Consider the following 18,710-nt stretch of genomic DNA (forward strand, 5'->3'; position numbering starts at 1 on the left):
TTCACTATTGAAAGCATCTGTTATTTGAAATGTAAGGAGAGTTTAGTAAATAATTGGATGTCGATACATATTTGATGTATTTGTAATGCACTGCATCTACAGTTAAAATAACAGCCAAGTACACTGGTAATGAACACCAATAGAATGAACAGTATGTTTGGTTACACATTTTAGTTCTCACATACCTGGCTGTAGAACATGGTAGCCAGTTCTGAGACTGAGAAATAGGGATACAAGCATGACAGACACATGAACACAGCAGTATTTGAAGTTGTTGGGCAAAAAATTCCTTTGGATATAGAATAAATTAACATTTCTTAAAGTCAAACTATATACCTGAAGTCCACCCGTCATGGAGTACACCCATCTCTAACCGTCCAAATTTCTCCTTAAACTGCAGCTGATGTATTCAAATTAGTGGAACTACGTCCACATTTTAAATTTTGGCTGTATGTTTTGATTTAGATTTTTTTAAAAAATTACAAACTTGATTTATGGGCACACATTTTAAAAGAATGTATATTGCAGCAGTTTGCCAGTGGCTACCATCACTATTATAATGGTTTGGTATTTTGAACAATGGGCATCCGTTGATCTTAAAATGGAGAGGATCTTATGTCCATCCTATTGATTTAAGAAGTAATCTAATCACAAACAAGACAACATCTGCAGATGCTGGAAATCCAAGCAACACATTCATTGCTGGAGGAACTTGGCAGGCCAGGCAGTATCAATGGAAAAGAGTATAGTTGACATTTCAAGCCGAGACCGTTCATCAGGACTGGAGAAAACAGAGTTCTCACCTCCTCATTTGTCTCCTCAGCTTTTTTTCCTCCAGTTCTGATGAAGGATTTAGGTAGTAATTTGTATAACTTGGCTGGCTGGAAGAGTGGCTCAGCAGATAGTTCTGTTGTCTTGGCTCCAGGAGCCTACATTTAATCCTATCATTATTCTCTGTTCTTAAGGGAAATAAATCTAACCTTTCACCATCTCTGGCAATCTCCTTTTTGCTCCCTCCATGGTAGTCATATTCTTTAATATCAAGCAGTAGTAAATCAAAACAACTGGACTTGCTGTGTTGTCTAGAAGACATTTCGCCACTCATCTGAGAGGCTTCTTCAGTTCTGATCCATGGTGTAGTTTTCCGGCTTAATAAACTCTTTGAGTTGTTTAAGGGTATAGCAATCACATGAGGGTTGTTAACAGTTGTAGATGTAATGAGAGGGTCATTATAAAAGAAAATGGACATCTAGATATTGAATTTTACGGGAAACCAACTCACACAGATCAGTATCTACGGGTTGACTCTCATCACCCATTTGAACATAAGTTGGGAGTTATCAGAACACTACATCATAGCGCCAAGAATGTGCCCACTGACATTACAGCTAAAGAAAAGGAACACAAGTATTTGTAAGAAGCCTTGAAAGCTCATGGCTATCCTGACTGGGCCTTCATCAAGACACCAACAAAAACCAGCAGGGACATCAGCCCAGCAGACAGAGGTAAGGGGCAAAGCAGATGGAAAAACAAACTCAGAAGGATTTTCAACAAACACTAAACCCCTGTGTTTTTCTAACCTGCAAATACACTCGGACAGAAACTCGTCCACACCGAGGATCTTACACCCAAACATAAACAGAGCAATATTGTATTTGCTATCCAACGCATTGAGAACTGCACAGAGCGGTGAGACAAAGCAACCACTTCACAAACAGATGGCCCAACATAGGAGAGCTAACATCTCTGATCAAGACTAGGCTGTATATCTACACTTAAAGGTCAAGGGACATTCCTTTGATGAAAACAATGTGCACAGTTTGGACAGGGAGGACAGGTGGTTTGAAAGAGGGGTTAAAAAAAGCCATCTTTGTCAAACTGGAAAACTCATTCCTGAACAGAGGGGGTGGGGTATGACACCATCCATCAGCTATGCAGTTCTAACATCTCTACCCCAGTGTCTCTGCCTCAATTCACACCTCCATTCATGCAAAAATAAGACAAATGACCCTCACATTACCTCTATGACTCTGAATGACCCTCATGGTATTACATGCAAAGTTACTGGGATGGTTAGAGTATAGCCTGATTAGTAGGAAACAGTGAGTGGGTTTAAAATGGTGCCTGCCAGTGAATAGTGGTGTTCTGCAGGGGTTGGTGTTGGGACCACTTTTTATGTTGTATATCAGTGATTTAGATGATGGCATAAATGGCTTTGTTGCCATGTTTGCAGATGATACAAAGATTGGTGGAGGGGCAGGTAGTGTTGAGGAAACAGGTTACAGAATGATTTAGACAGATTAGGAGAATGGGTGAGAAAGTGGTAAATGAAATACAATGTTCAAAAATGCACGGTCATGCACTTAAGTAGAAGAAATAAATATGCAGTCTATTTTCTAAATGGGAAAATCCAGAAATCTGAACTGCAAAGGGCTTGGGAGTCCTTGTGCAGAACAACCTAAAGGTTAACCTGCGGGTCGAATCGGTGGTGAGGAACGCAAATTAAATATTAGCATTCATTTCAAGAGGTCTAGAATACAAGAGCAGGGATGTGATGTTGATGCTTTATAAAGAATTGGTGAGCCCTCACCTTGAGTATTGTGAACAGTTTTGGGCTTCTCATCTAAGAAAAGATGTGCTGGCATTGGAGGGGGTCCAGAGGAGGTTCACAAGAATGATTCCGGGAATAAACCAGTTATCATTACCAGAAACGCTTGGAAGCTCTGGGTCTGTACTCATTAGAATTTAGAAGGATCAGGGAGATCTCATTGAAACCTTTCGATTGTTGAAAGGTCTTGGCATGGTAGATGTGGGAAGGATGTTACCCATGTTGGGGGAAGTCTAGGACAAGAGGGCACAGCTTCAGGATAGAGGGGTGCCCATTTAAAACAGAGATGTGGAGAAATTTCTTTTGTCAGAGGGTGGTGAATTTGTGGGATTTATTACCAAAGGCAACTGCAGAGGCCAGGCTGTTGTGTGCATTTAAGGCAGAGCTTGATAGGTTCTTGAATGAACATGGCATCAAAGGTTGTGGGGAGAAGGGCCAGGGAGTGGGATTGAGTAGGGGAAAGAGGGATCTACCATGATTGAATGACGGAGCAGACTTGATGGGCCAAATGGCTTCATTCTGCTCTTATGTCTAATGGTCTTATGTGATTGCTATACCTTTGACCAACTCAGAGTTTATAAGCGGGAAATCTACCTATCACAGATCAGAACTGAAGAAGCCTCTCGGATGAGTGGTGAAGCATCTTCCAGACAACACAGCAAGACCAGTTGCCTTAAATTACCACTGCTCAATATAGAATGACCTGGGTAGAACATAGAAATCTACAGCACATTACAGGTTCTTTGGCCCACGCTGTTGTGCTGACCATGTAACCTACTCTAGAAATTGACTTGAATTTCCCTACTGCATAGCCCCCTATTTTTCTAAGCTCTTTTTGTGCCTTTACCACTGTCGCTGACAGTGCATTCCACGCACCTACCACACTCTGTGTGGAAAAACTTGTCTCTGACATCCCTCCTGTACCTACTTCCAAGCACCTTAAAACTTTGCCCCCTCGTGTTAGTCATTTCAGCCTGGGAAAAAGCTTCTGGCTATTGACACCATCAATACCTCTCATCATCTTATACACTTCTATCAGGTCACCTCTCATCCTCCATCACTCCAAGGAGAAAAGGCCAAGTTCACTCAACCTATTCTCATAAGACTTGCTCCAATCCAGGCAACATCCTTGTAAATCTCCTTTGCATTCTCTCCACAGAATCCATATCCTTCTTGTAGTGAGGTGACCAGAACTGAACATAGTGCTCCAAGTGGGATCTAACCTAGGTCTTGTTTAGCTGTAACATTACCTCATCGCTCTTGAAGTCAATCCCACGGTTGATGAAGACCAACACACCATACACCTTGTTAACAACACTGTCAACCTGTGCAGCAGCATTGAGTGTCCTATGGGCACATATACCAAGATCTCTCTGATTCTCCACACTGACAAGTGTCTTTCCAGTGTCTTCAAATTTGACCTACCAAAATGAACCACTTCACACTTAGCTGGGTTGAACTCCATCTGTCACTTCTCAGCCCAATTCTGCATCCTATCGATGTTCCACGGTAACCTCTGACAATCCTTCAGACTATCCACAACACTCCCAACTTTTGTGTCATCAGGAAACTTGCTAACCCACCCTTCTGCTTCCTCATCGAGGTCATTTATAAAAATCACAAAGAGAAGGGGTCCCAGAACAGATTCCTACCGAACACCACTGGTGACTGTCCTCTGTGCAGAATACAAACCATTTGCAACCACCCTTTGCCTTCTATAGGCAAGCCAATTCTGGATCCACAAAGCAAGGTTTCCTTGGATCCCATGCCTCTTTACTTTCTGAATGAGCCTTGCATGGGGAACCTTAACACGTGCCTTACTGAAGTCCATATACACTTCATCCACTCCTCTACCTTTAAAAATGTGTTTTAGTACATCCTTAAAGAATTCAATCAGACTCATAAGGCATGACCTGCTCTTGACAAAACCACGCTAATTATCCCTAATCAGATTGTGTTTCTCCAAATGCTCATAAATCCTGACTCTTAGGATTTACCTTCAACAACTTGCCCACTACTGAAGTAAGACTCACTGGTCTATACTTTCCTGGGTTATCTCTACTCTCTTTCTTGAACAAGGGAACAATATTTGCAACCCTCCAATTCTCTGGTATTTCTCCCATCCCTATTGATGATGCAAAGATCATTGTCAGAGTCTCAGCAATCTCCTCCCTCACTTTCCACAGTAGCTTGGGGTATATTTCGCCTGGACTTGGTGACTTATCTAACAATGCTTTTCAAAAGCTCCACCACATCCTCTTTCTTTATATCTATATGCTCAAGGGTTTCAGTCTGCTGTAAGTCATCCCCTCAATTGCCAAGGTGAATACTGAGGCAAAGTGTTCATTTAAGACCCTCCGCTACCTCCTCCGACTCCATGCACAAGTTTCCACAATCACACCTGCTTGGTCCTATCTCACATGGCTCATCCTCTTGTTCTTCACATATTTGTAGAACACCTTGGGGGTTTTCTTTTATCTTGCTCACCAAGGCCTTCTCATAGCCCCTTCTAGCTCTCCTAATTTCATAAGCTCCTGGCAACCTTGTAATTTTGTAGAGCTCTAACAATACGTAGTTTCTTAAATCTTTGTAACCTTTTCTTAACTAGATTTTCTACATCCTTTGTACACCACAGTTCTTTTACCCTACCATTCTTTCCATGCCTCGGGAACATACCTATGTAGAACGTCATACAAATATTCCATGAACATCTGCCACCTTTCTGCCATGCATTTCCCTGAGAACGTCTACTCCCAATTTATGTCCCCAAGTTTTTGCCTCATATTTTCCCCACCCCAATTAAATGTCTTCCAAAATTGTCTGCTTCTATCCCTCTCCAGCACTCTGGTGAAGGAGATACAGTTGCGATCACTGCTTCCAAAATGTTCTTCCACTGAGAGATCTGACAGCTGACCAGGTTCATTTCCCAATACCAGATCAAGTACAACCTTTCCTCTAGTTGGTTATTTAGATGTTGTGACAGGTAACCTTCCTAAATGCACCTCCACCCCATCCTAGCACCTTGCTCCAAGGAGATGTCAGTCAATTTTAGGACAGTTAAAATCTCCAATTAGAAAAACCCTATTATTAGTGCATCAATCCAGAATCTGCCTCCCTATCTGTTCCTCGATGGCTCTGTTATAGTTGAGGGGTTGGGGGGGGGGGGGGGTGTCTGTATTAAAAAAAACACTGAGTAATGTTATTGCCCACATCATGTTTCTGACTTCCACCCACATTGATTCAGTACACTATCCTTCCACAGCTTCCTCCTTTTCTGCAGATGTGATATTATCCCTGATTAGCAATGCTGCACCCCCACCTCTTTTACCTCCCTCTCATTTTTTGAAGCATCAAAAGCCATTCCTGCCCCTGAGACATCTAAGTCTCTGTAATGGCCACAACATCATAGTTCTACGTATTGATCCAGGCTCTTAAGATCCTCTGCCTTGTTTATTATTCTCCTTGTGTTAAAGTAGACACATCTCAAACCATCTGGCTGATTACGTCTTTGTTCTATCATCTGCTTATCCTTCCTCACAAACTCCCTACAAGTTGTCTCTGCTTGTGCGCCATCCGCCCCATCCTCTGTCTCTTCAGTTCGTTTCCCACCCCTCTGCAAATCTAGTTTAAACCCTCCCCAATAGCATTAGCAAACCTCCCTCTCAGAATATTGGTTCTCCTCCAGTTCAGGTACAACCCATCCTACTTACACAGGTCTCCCCTTCCCCAGAAAAGGTTCCAATGATCCAAGAACTTCAAACCCAGCCCGTTGCACCATCTCCTCAGCCATATTCATCTGTGCCATATTCCTGTTCTGACCTTCCCTAGCTCGTGGCACCAGGAGTAATCCCTAAACTTACTGCTTGGGACCTCTACCCCCTCTCCTGCCTATGTCATTGGTACCAATATGTACCATGACCTCTGGCTGCTCACCCTTCCCTTCAAGAATATTCTGCAACCGCTTAAAGACATCCTGGACCCTAGCACCTGTGAGGCAACACACTATCCTGGTGTCTCTCTTGCTGTTGCTGAATCTCCGATCCCCTATAACTATTGCTTTGCCTGACTTCATCCTACCCTTCTGAGGCTCAGAGCCGACCACAGTGCTTTTTGTCTGGCTGCTGCTACCTTGCCCAGATAGGTCATCCCCTTCAACAGTATCCAAAGGGGTAGATCTGTTGCTAAGGGAATGGTCACAGGGGGACCCTGCACTGACTGCTTTCTCCTTTTACCTCTCGGTGTTCACCCAGCTACTCCCTGAAATTTGCAATCTGGGCATAACCACCTGCTCAGAAGTCTTATCTATCAATTGCTCTGCCTCCTGGATGATCCTTAGTTCATCCAGTTCCAGCTCCTTAAAGTGGTCTTTCAGGAGCTGGAGTTAGCTGCTCTTTATGCAGATGTAGTCATTGGAGAGACCATCAGGTTCCATGAATTCCCACATCCTACAGGAGGAGCATTCTACTGTCATATCTGCCATCCTGCCTGCACTGTACTATGGGCAACCAAGACCAAATCAGCAATAACGAAAAGAAAAACCTACCCTTCTTACCTGTTTCTTTGGCTTCAGCTTCTTGTCGAAGTCTGTTGAGTCAAAGCCTCTAAGTTCCGACTCTGACTCTAGCTCCCACTCCCAACAATAGCTGCTCTGCTAGAAACTATCACTCTTTTATGGTTTTAAAAAATAAGAAAATCCCTCATGCAAGGAGAAATAACTCACCCTGTTTGGTGGTGCTCTGCCTACCTTCCGCTGCCTCCGATGTCTCTGATACTTCCTACATCTGCACACTGGCTACTGTTTTTAAGAAAATCCCCACGTACGGGGAAAGAACTCACCACGTTTGGTGGTGCTTCATCTGCCTTCTGCTCCCGCCGATGACTGAGTACCTTCAAATACATAGAAAACCTACAGCACAATACAGGCCCTTCAGCCCACAAAGCTGTGCCGAACATGTCCTTACCTTAGAACTACCTAGAATTACCCATAGCCCTCTATTTTTCTAAGCTCCATGTATCCATCCAGGAGTCTCTTAAAAGACCCTGTTTCCGCCTCCACCACTGTGGCTGGTAGCCCATTTCACGCACTCATCACTCTCTGCATAAAAAAAACTTATCCTTGACATCTCCTCTGTACCTTCTTCCAAGTACATTAAAACTGTGCCCACTCATGCTAGCCATATCAGCCCTGGGAAAAAGCCTCTGACTATCCACATGATCAATGCCTTCCATCATCTTATACACTTCTATTAAGTCACCTGTCATCCTCCGTCGCTCCAAGGAGAAAAGGCCGAGTTCACTCAACCTATTCTCATAAGGCATGCTTCCCAATCCAGGCAATATCCTTGTAAATCTCTGCACCCTTTCTATAGTTTCCAGATCCTTCCTGTAGTGAGGCAACCAGAACTGAGCACAGTACTCCAAGTGAGGTCTGACCAGGGTCCTGTATAGCTGCAACATTACCTCTTGGCTCTTAAACTCAATCCCATGATTGATGATGGCCAATGCTCCGTATGCCTTCTTAATCACAGAGTCAACCTGCGTAGCAGCTTTGAGTGTCCTATGGACTTGGACCCCAAGGTCCCTCTGATCCTTCAAACTGCCAAAAGTGTTGCCATTAATACTATATTCTGCCATCATATTTGACCTACCAATAAGCCATGTGTGGAGTACCTTATCAAATGCCTTGCTAAAATCCATACACTACATCTGCGGCTCTACCTTCGTCAATGTGTTTAGTCACATCCTCAATAAATTCATTCAAGCTCGTAAGGCACGACCTGCTTTTGACAAAGCCATGCTGACTATTTTTAATTTTATTATGCCTCTCCAAATGTTCATAAATTCTGCTTCTCAGGATCTTTTCCATCAACTTACCAACAACTGAAGTAAGACTCACTGGTCTATAATTTCCTGGGATATCTCTACTACCTTCCTTGAATAAGGGAACAACATCTGCAACCCTTCAATCCTCCGGAACCTCTCCCGTCCTCATTGATGATGCAAAGATCATTGCCAGAGGCTCAGCAATCTCTTCCTTCGCTTCCCACAGTAGCCTGGAGTACATCCCGTCTGCTCCCGGTGACTTATCCAACTTGATGCTTTCCAAAAGCTCCAGCGCATCCTCTTCCTTAATATCTCCATGCTCAAGCTTTTCATTCTGCTGCAAGTCATCCTTACAATCACCAAGATCATTTTCCTTAGTGAATACTGAAGAAAAGTATCCATTAAGTACCTCTGCCATCTCCTCCAGTTACATACACACTTTTCCACTGTCACACTTGATTGGTCCTATTCTCTCACATCTTATCCTCTTGCTCTTCGCATACTTGTAGAATGTCTTGGGGTTTTCATTAATCCTGTCTGCCAAGGCCTTCTCATGGCCCCTTCTGGCTCTCCTAATTTCTTTCTTAAGTTCCTTCCTGCTAGCCTTATAATCATCTAGATCTCTATCATTACCTAGTTTTTTTTGAATCTTTCGTAAGCTCTTCTTGACTACTTTTATAACAGCCATTGAACACCACAGTTCCTGTACCTTACCATCCTTTCCCTGTCTCATTGGAACCTATCTATGCAGAACCCCATGCAAATATCCCCTGAACATTTGCCACATTTCTTCTGTATGTTTCCCTGAGAGCATCTGTTTCCAACTTATGCTTCCAAGTTCCTGCCTGATAGCTTCATATTTCCCCTTACTCCAGTTAAACATTTCCCTAACTTGTCTATTCCTATCCCTCTCCAATGCTATGTTAAAGGAGGTAGAATTGTGATCACTAGCTCCAAAATGCTGTCCCACTGAGAGACTTGACACCTGACCATGTTCATTTCCCAATATCAGATCAAGTACAGCCTCTCCTCTTGTAGGCTTATCTACATATTGTGTCAGGAAACCTTCCTGAAGACACCTAACAAACTCCACCCCATCTAAACCCCTCACTCTAGGGAGGTGCCAATCAATATTTGTGAAATGAAAATCTCCCACCACAACAACCCTGTTATTATTACTCCTTTCCTGAATCTGTCTCTCTGTCTGCTCCTCAATATCCTTGTTACTATTGGGTGGTCTATAAAGAACACCCAGTAAAGTTATTGACCCCTTTCTATTCCTAACTTCCACCCACAGACACTCTGTAGACAACCCCTCCATGACTTTCTCCTTTTCTGCAGCCGTGACTCTATCTCTGATCAACCTATTCCTTAACATAGTGTCCAGTAGTGAGATTAGCAGTGACCTCTCGAACGTGTTATGCAGTTCTCGCCTTGCTCTAATTCATCTTCAGTGCATGATCCACAAAAGAAAAGTTGCCATTTGATGGCTTTACCATGTTGACATTTGCTATTACCTTCAACATATATGCACTCCAGTCCCTGACTGCAAATATAGCTGCGTAACTGATTCAGACCTCGTTGACTTTGGGTGCAAACCTATTCACATTATTGATCCCTGATGTTCGTGAACCTGATCACCCTGACTCTAACTCCAGCTGCATTGATAGTTAACTAAATGCCTGTACTTGGCCTCAAATACAATTTGTCTTACTGGACGCCACAAGAGAGGAATGTGCTAAATTTACCAGCGGTCCCAGTACAACATGCCCAACCTTAAGTATTAAGTTAAGTCAATGTTAATGAAGACTTATCATGACTGGTTATAAAATATTTCAATGCAATATGAAAATGTGTAATCCAGCAGTCTGAGTACTTAAAAGCAATCAGTAATTTACTGTGCACTACTTGTGGTCTATGATCAAGAAGTGGATTCTTATTGTTTTATTGATGCCAAATGAAAATATGTGCTGTCAGTTCCATTTTCTATCTTGGTTAATTCAGAAAACTCTGGATCTTCTTACATTAATGGCTTTTTACAAGCCTTTTTCTTGAAATTTGTAGCTTCATGCTGTCTCCCTTACATGTATATAATGTTTTCATTAGTTATTAATTCGTTAATATTTACCCTTGTCTCAGAAGCCTGTTTTGTGCATGGTGATCATATTTTACAGCTGAATCTCAGATATTTGGTCTTAGAGCAGCAAAGGAGCCAAAGTGGAAAATGCAGATAGCTGTATAGTAAGGTAGAAATATTAATCACACATTTTATAAGCAAACATTCATAATTGGGATACAGCTGCTGGCATGCTTCTGAGTCCAGACTGGTGTGCAGCTTTAACAAGCTCATTTTTGTTGAAGTGCCAGTCAATGTTTGGGCTCAGATAAAACTTCAGGTGGAGTGACCTTCTGGAGAAATGTCAAGAATGTTTGTTTCACGATTCTGCAGACTCATCTGGGATGTGGTTTTGCCAGAGTCAAATTCTATCTTAAAAACAAAAGGAACACTGGACATTGCAGACCACCTGGTGAGCAGTGATTTATGGATATCCTCATCTACTGCAGATGATAAAATCTCAATTTATGTATCTAGATGGCCTGAAGTGGACTGTGCCCAGTGTATCTATCTAACTAGAAATAAAAACAAACAAATGTAATTAAGTTCTGCAGTTGTTCATAATGCTTTAAAAAAATATCTTCAGCTGTGAAAACAAAATCTTATAGCTGTAATGCAAAATTAGATTTTAAGCCAATTGGATATTGTGCTCAGATCAGTGTTAGTTCATATATAACCCAATCAAGCTAAAATTATTTGTAGGAGTATTATTCACAACATTCTAGAATGAAAAATGTCATGTCTGAAACAGTATTAGGTTGGACTGAAAGATGGATTCCTTGTCCATCACAGACTTGATTTCTGCATTTGAGGTAAAGCTTATGGACAATTTACAGATAAAAGTATAATTTAATGTAACCTTGCTATATATTAATTTTAGACAATCTGAAGTCTCATCTGCTGTAAAATAAATTAAATACAGTCCATCACTCATCTGCTGATACTTACTGTGACAGTGCAGCATGCTGATGACCTTGCCACACCGAGTGCTGTTTTTGCTCTGCATGCATGTGGCTTCCTTCACTTGCTCCTTTATCTTCTGGCGAAACATGCTTGTGCTACCATGTAAACTGAGATTGGGATAAGAATTGAAAAAGACTTTTTTTCTGGCCATTTATGATAAATTTTTGGGTCTTCACTTTGGGTTGATTGATTGGTACAAGTATAAGTAACAAAAGTGTACAAATTTTCTTGATTAATTCTGTGCATAGACAAGAAATACATTTTCCAGTATGCTGCACTTAATTAAAAGTTTGGGAGGAATTTAGCAGTAGTTTGAAATCAAGCTTTTCTGTCAACATGTAAGTGTTTCTGTCCAGACATTTGACATTGATTCTGGATGGGTAGAAAGCTTTATGATTTTATATGCAGCAGAGATGCTCAAGAAAGTAAGTCTGCCTCGTCTTCTGGGTATGTCCTGCAATCTGTTTTAATACTCGATTTTGTTGTAAAGGAAAAGATTAAAGGACAGCTGTTTTATTAAGCCTTTTATATCAAGAGGAAGAAATTAAAAATTCTTGCATACTTCAGCATATTGAGTCAAGACCCAAGTACTGAATTTGGAATCATGCTATCAGTATTTTGAACAGGAGCAGTGCACCTGGCTACTGAACACTAGGAGCAACTTTTCTGTATCTTTTTGTGCATTCTTAGCTTTGTATAATTTTGTTTTGGTTATATATTTTTACTTTATAAGAGAATTTAAAATTAAGTTTGAAATTAATTTAAATGCTCTGAGTACTTATTCTTTAAGATATTTACAACTGGTTAAAGTCATTGCATGTATCACAGTTCATTCATCTTTATTTTTCAGTATAACCTTATTTTTATCATTTTCATTTTTTTCTTTCCCCTCATAGAATGCAATTGAGTGCAAAGACCTCAAAAAGTATGGCCCTTTTGATCCTTATATCAATGCAAAGGTGTGTAGATTGATGTTATGGTTTCAGATCTTCTCTTGCCCATATTTCAGTTCATCTTTCCTGTCATTTGTGTTAACGTCTCTGTTTTAAACCTATTGTTTCTTCTGTTCACGGTGTGTTGTTTTTGTCTGGTTTTGTTAGAGTTAAGTATTTTCTGGGAGCATTGAGATGAAGTAATTCAAGTTCTTATTACATATCCTGAATATTTACTTTGTATGCAAATGCTACTTTTTAAAAGCACACTTAACAGATTGATATTACTTCTGCTTGAAGACAAGCTTGCATGTACTAACTATTTTAGCATGCTATTTGATCATTAATAGCACACTAAACCATGAGTCGAAAAGCAAGTTAACTCATAACCAGCTGATAAAATTTTTCACTGCTGCAGTGTGTAATAAAACCAGTAACTAATATTTAAGATTTATTTCTTGACAGCTAACATGCTATATTTTGTATTACTCCTTTTTTCATGCATCTTCCATAATGATTTATTCCTTTATTCCTTCTATCAAATGCTGTATATTTGGATGAAGGAATAAAGGTGTAAAATATTTTCTAAATGGGGAGCTAATTCAGGACTTGGAGTTGCAAAGAGACTTGGGAGTCCTGATGCAGCATTCCTTAAAGGTTAACTTGCAGCTGCGTCATTTGAAACTAAGACATTCATTTTAAGAAGCGACAATATAAAAGTAGGGTGTAATGCTGAGGCTTTATAAAGTATTGGTGAAACTGCATTTGGAGTCTGTGAGCATTTTTGGGCCCCTTATCTAAGAAAGGATATGCTGGCATCGGAGCGGATCCAGAAGAAGATCACAAGAATAATCTGGGGTCTGAAAGAATTAATGTATGAAGAATGTTTGATGGCTATGGGTCTGTAGTTGCTAGGGTTTAGAAGAATGCGGGGGTATCTCATTTAAACCAATTAAATAGTGAAAGGCCTTCACAGAGTAGATGTGGAGAGAATTTCCCTGAGTGGATGAGTCTCGGAGGACCAGAGGTGGGCGAATCTGCGGAATTCCTTATCATAGACAGCTGTGGAAGCCAAATCATTGGGTATATTTCAAGCTGAAGTTGATAGGTTCTTTATTTGTTAGGACAACAAAGGTTATGTGGAGAGGGAAAATAAATCAGTCGTGATCAAATGGCAGAGCAGGCTCAGCAGATGAAATGGCTGAATTCTGTGCTTTGTCTTAGGGTCTTGTGAGAGAAGAATGGCTATTATGTGAAATTACTAGTGGGAGAAAAAAGGACCTTTTGAAGAAAGTGGTTTAGATGGAACTAAAATAAAATTACATATTTCTCTTTTGTGACCACTTCTACAACTACCTTTTCCATTGTGCTGCTTCTATTCAGCTCCTCCAACAAATACAAATGATTAAGAAAGTCAGACTGTTATTGCTAGTATGCAATGCAGGGAAATAGCTTAAACATATGTATGCAATCGTTTTCATTTAACATTATAAATTCAAGTTGTCTACATTTGTAAAGGAAGCTGTGTATTTTTATCATATTTTAATTGCATTTTATTCTCCCACAAAGTCTTAGTGATGGTGCTGATGAAGTCTTGTTCGTAGTACTGTTTGAAATTGTAATTTCCACAGGTCATGGTCTAATTATCCTTCCACTTGTTACTGTTTCATAGGTATTTGATCAAAGTTTGTTTGGAGAAAAATTTATTTTTCATGGTACAAAACACTGCACTGTTTTGGACACCATTGTGCTCCATATTACTTGCCCTGATATGTGCAATACAATATATAGTAAGTAGTAGCATTGATTAAGAGGGTATTTATTTTGAGGCTGAAGTTAGAACACAACTGTGCTTTGTCGTAATGAATTATTTTTTAAAAAGTGGAAAATTAAATAAATTATAGGGTTTAAAATGAAATAATAGAAAATTATAATAAGTGTTTCATATGATTAGAGCAAACTCAATATTATTGTTACTTTTCCTATGTATTTACCACACGCAAAAATGCATAATCCCTAAAATATAGTAATTATTGATTTAATGGCATTTCGCTAAATTTTTGTGTCTCCGTGAGGACAATATATGTCAAAGTTTTAAATTCTGATTGTTGGTTCTGCATATTGATTATTGGCTTCAAGTATATAAAATTATTCAAAAACTTCACACTTTTGCATGTATGCAACCTTAGAGTAAGAAAAATAGCTGCCCAATCTTATAGCCTTGGCATATTGAATTTGTCTTGTCAAAAAGTCAGCATTTATAATATTTGCACAAGCATTGTCTGGTATAAATATTGCTACTGAGGATACCCTTGTTATAAAGTTTGGGAAGCGCTGTGAACTACATAATGTTTTGCAGTTATGAGGTGCTGTTTTTACCTTTAGTCTCTTGGATACAAAGCCAGACACTGTTTCACAACCAAAACATCTATAGTATAAAGCCATAAGATATTGGAGCAGAAGCAGGCCATTCAGCCCATCGATTCTGCTCTGCCTTTCAATCATGGGCTGATCAATTCTTCAAGTCATCCCTACACCCCTGCCTTTGGAGCCCTAGCTAATTAAGAACCTATCTATCTCTGCCTTAAAGCATATGCCCAATGGACAATCAGATTTGAATCAGATTTTGTTTTTCTCCCCAACATACTGCTCCTAAGTCTTTGGAAGCCCCGGAGAAAATACTGAATATAACAGCATTGACTTTTAAAATTTCATTTTATAGTAAGTGGACATGGTTGCACTGAACAGATTCATTTCATGAAATCATTACAAGTTTTGAATGAAAGGAACACTTGCTTTTTTCTTGACAAAATAAATTCTAATTTATTCTTACTAGAAGGTCAAAAAGTCAAACTTATACACTTTGAAAGACCAGTGAAATTTCATGGATTTAGTGTTGGTTAGGAAAATATGAGATATTGGTGCATTGTCTTGTGAAAATAGAACAGCTTTTGTATAACTGGAGTGATGACACTCAGATAACCAAGTTTGGACCATCAGCCTTTTGATAGTGAAGGTAAGTTAATAGACAAAATGGGCATGTAGCAATGATGGAAATAGATAGTCATGGTGAGGGTGTGGATGTTTTATTTTAATTCCCCTCTTTAGAAATGGATTCAGTGATTGTTTAATTTGAATCTTAGATATGGGTTGAGCAGGACATCATTGGCTGAACAGGACATCATTGGCTGAACAGAATAACTAAAACTATTAGTGCCATTTCAAAATTTAAAACTGTCAACTTAAATCAGGAACCATCGTGCAGATTTTTGAGTTGGAACAAATCATTCATTTTTCATTTAAATATGGATTTACTATCCAAAATATTTTAAGGCCTGGATTTTTCATATGGGTTCCAGGTGTCTGGTGGAAGTCCTTGTAGTTTATTGATTTAGAATTCACATCATGAACAGATGCAAACTCAGATAGATGTGGACAATAAAATTTTTGATATGGGCATGTGGACGAGTAATAATTATCAGTAGTTATGATGCAGTATTTAATAATTTAAAGTTGAGAATGTATTTTGTGCAATACCATGGTAGATTCACTTGGTTTCAAAACATGTCAGTGATGTGTTTTGCATGACTAAAATTTAGATTATAAGAACTATAAAGCAGTATAAAACTATACCTGTTGTCTCAAGTAAATTAGGTTGAATCAACAGGTCACCTTTCTTTCAAAGATCAACTGCATTTTTTGGGAAACTAGCTTAATGGGATTTGTTTTGCCGTGGGAAGGTAATGGTCTAACTGCACTAGAAAACATAAAGCAATGACATATCCCTAGAAGTTCCCCACAGGGCACTAATTCCAGTAGTAGCAAGGACCTCTTTTCTGATGTGTTATGGAATTGAGATTCACTTTGAAGGAGTCCATATTGTCATCCATGGTCAGTTGAGCAGTAAAGAATTTTTAGAGTGCACACTGAGGAGGAAAAGTATTTTAATTAACCTATGTAATATTGTACAAAGTGTGAAATGAATATCAGAACATTTGGGTACATGTTGGACTTATAAACTTTTCAAAATCCTTTTATCTTGAAAACAGTTGTTTACTTGATGGATTCATTCTTGATTTAAGAATCAGAGTTGGCTACTAATTGTGGCTTATTATGCTATTAAACATTAACTTGCCCATGCAAAAAATCAATAATTTTAGAATAATTTGCAGTAACAGTAGCTCTCTATTCTGTGAACTTTTCCAATTTTAGTAGAGTGGGCAACAAAAACATTAGAAATTTACAACAAAGCAGGTGGCTATAAGATCGACAGCAGTGGTTCCCAAAGTGGGAGATATTGCTCTCTTGGGGGCGGTGGGTGATAAATATAATGGGCATGGTGCGGAGGGTGCTTGATAGCAAGGGGGCAGCTGAGGGATTACAGACTTAACTAAAGAAGTTAATTACTTATTATAAGCTTTTGATCATTAGTTTCTCATAATTGATTACAATGATCATGTATTAACCCCACCGTTCTTAAACTTCACTTTTCAACAACTATAACATGCTTCAAGCAATGTGACACTTCTATATTTGGCATATCATGAGAAATCTGTACAGAAGAAAATCGTATTATTTCTGGGCCTGGCCTGGGCATTGTCGCCATTCACTATAGTAGTACAGTGTAAGCTGGTACGATTCCCAGACTCTTAATCAGGCAGTAGTGCAATTCCTGTGAATTAGGGTATGGAGTCCAATGGGGTAAAGTTCAAAATCTGCTCTTTCAAATGGTCTTGACTGCATTTCTCTAGCCCACAGCCAAACCAAAATATCACTTCCCTACTTTACATAGCTTCAGGCAGAGTCAGGTTTTGCCTGAGCTATGATGATGTCATAACTTACCTGTTATTGATCGTAGTACTTGAGGATGGATAAACAATAGGTAATTACCTGGTCGCTAATCCATAATAAAAATGGCAGAAGAAAAGTGTAGACAATATAGCGAGGAGTATATAAAATATGGATTTATACCAGCACCAAGAAAAAGTTTTTTTTTCAAATGAGGAAATGAAAATTTGAACAGAATACACTCTGATAAAGCAAACAAGAACTTGGCTTATTTTTGGTCGCTTTGTGAAAGCTTTGAGAAATGGAAAACTTTTCAAAACATGTTTGCCAGCACTTCACAAGAAAACAGTCATGCCTTGCATGCTTCATAAAATATTTCATTGCTCATTGCTGAAACTAGAAAGCCCCATGCAATCGAAGAACTGATTTTGCCAGCAGTTTGTTTTACCTAAGTCATCAGACCAAGTGATTAAAGTGATTCTGCTCAATGACCACTCTGTTCAAAGATGAATAGATGAAATGTCTGAGAATGTGTAAGACACATTAGCCAACAAACTTAGGACAACAGAATTTGCTCTGCATTTGGATGAGTTGACTTTGGCAGGCAGTGAATCTTTGCTCCCTGGTTATGTTTGCTTCATAAAAGATGAAGGTATGGTTTAAGAGTTGTTAATTGCAAGGGAACTAGACACAGCTATGAAGGAGGAGCCAATATTTTGGGTCATTTAGCAACTTTTCAAAGAGAAGGCATTCTGCTCATCAACACTCTTGCTTGTGCAACAAATGAGGCACCATCAAAGACAGGACACCACTGTGGGGATAATTTTTTTTCTTGAAAAAAGCTGTACCTACCATATATGTTGTGTGTAATTGATAGACAACATCTTGTTGCAAAAGCCTAAGTGATCAGCTGCACAAATCATTAAATACTGTTATCACAGTGGTAAATGAAATCGTCTCATGGTCTCAATTCTCGACTATTTCGAGAGTTTTATGTTGAGAATGATGAACGGTTTGAAAGCTTGCTGTTCCATACACTCAAATGGCTCTCAAAAGGAAACTGCTTGAGATGCTTTTATGCACTTTTTGAAACTGTGATAAAATTCTTTTGATGACTCGAACACTTCATTCAGTATTCAACTTGAATATTAGGCATGACATTACTTGTCAGAAGTACTTAAAGCTTATAATGAAATCAGTCTTCAATTGCAAGGAAATAATGTGAATCTTATTGAAGTTAAATTATTTCTCTCCACATTTCTGTTGAAGTTAGTCCTACTAAAAGTACTAAAAGTAAAAGTACAGCATTTACCATTACGACCTTTTCCAATTCCCAAGCATCTGAGTTGGAAGAGAAAGAAAGAAAATACCAGATGATGATCTTCAAGTATACTGTGCCTACCTGGGTGAGCTGCGTAAAGACATGTCAGAGAGAGTTCAGGATCTTCTCTCAATCCAAATTCCATATTGGATAATAAAT

At 39.4% G+C, this 18,710-nt stretch overlaps 1 protein-coding gene across 9 annotated transcripts in view; it reads left to right on the forward strand.

Moving 5' to 3' along the window:
* LOC140717105 (ankyrin repeat and SAM domain-containing protein 1A-like) overlaps positions 1-18,710 on the forward strand; it is a 460,793-nt gene that overhangs the window by 112,066 nt on the left and 330,017 nt on the right. For 7 of the 9 annotated variants that reach the window (XM_073030322.1, XM_073030323.1, XM_073030327.1 and 4 more), the window contains exon 4: positions 12,407-12,469. The exons of the other annotated variants lie outside the window; for them this stretch is intronic. In XM_073030322.1, coding sequence (XP_072886423.1) covers positions 12,407-12,469 — 63 coding nt within the window. The remainder of the gene's footprint in view (positions 1-12,406; positions 12,470-18,710) is intronic. 9 annotated transcript variants of the gene reach the window in all.

The sequence above is a fragment of the Hemitrygon akajei genome, chromosome 27 (genome assembly GCF_048418815.1).
Source record: "Hemitrygon akajei chromosome 27, sHemAka1.3, whole genome shotgun sequence".
NCBI lineage: Eukaryota > Metazoa > Chordata > Chondrichthyes > Myliobatiformes > Dasyatidae > Hemitrygon > Hemitrygon akajei.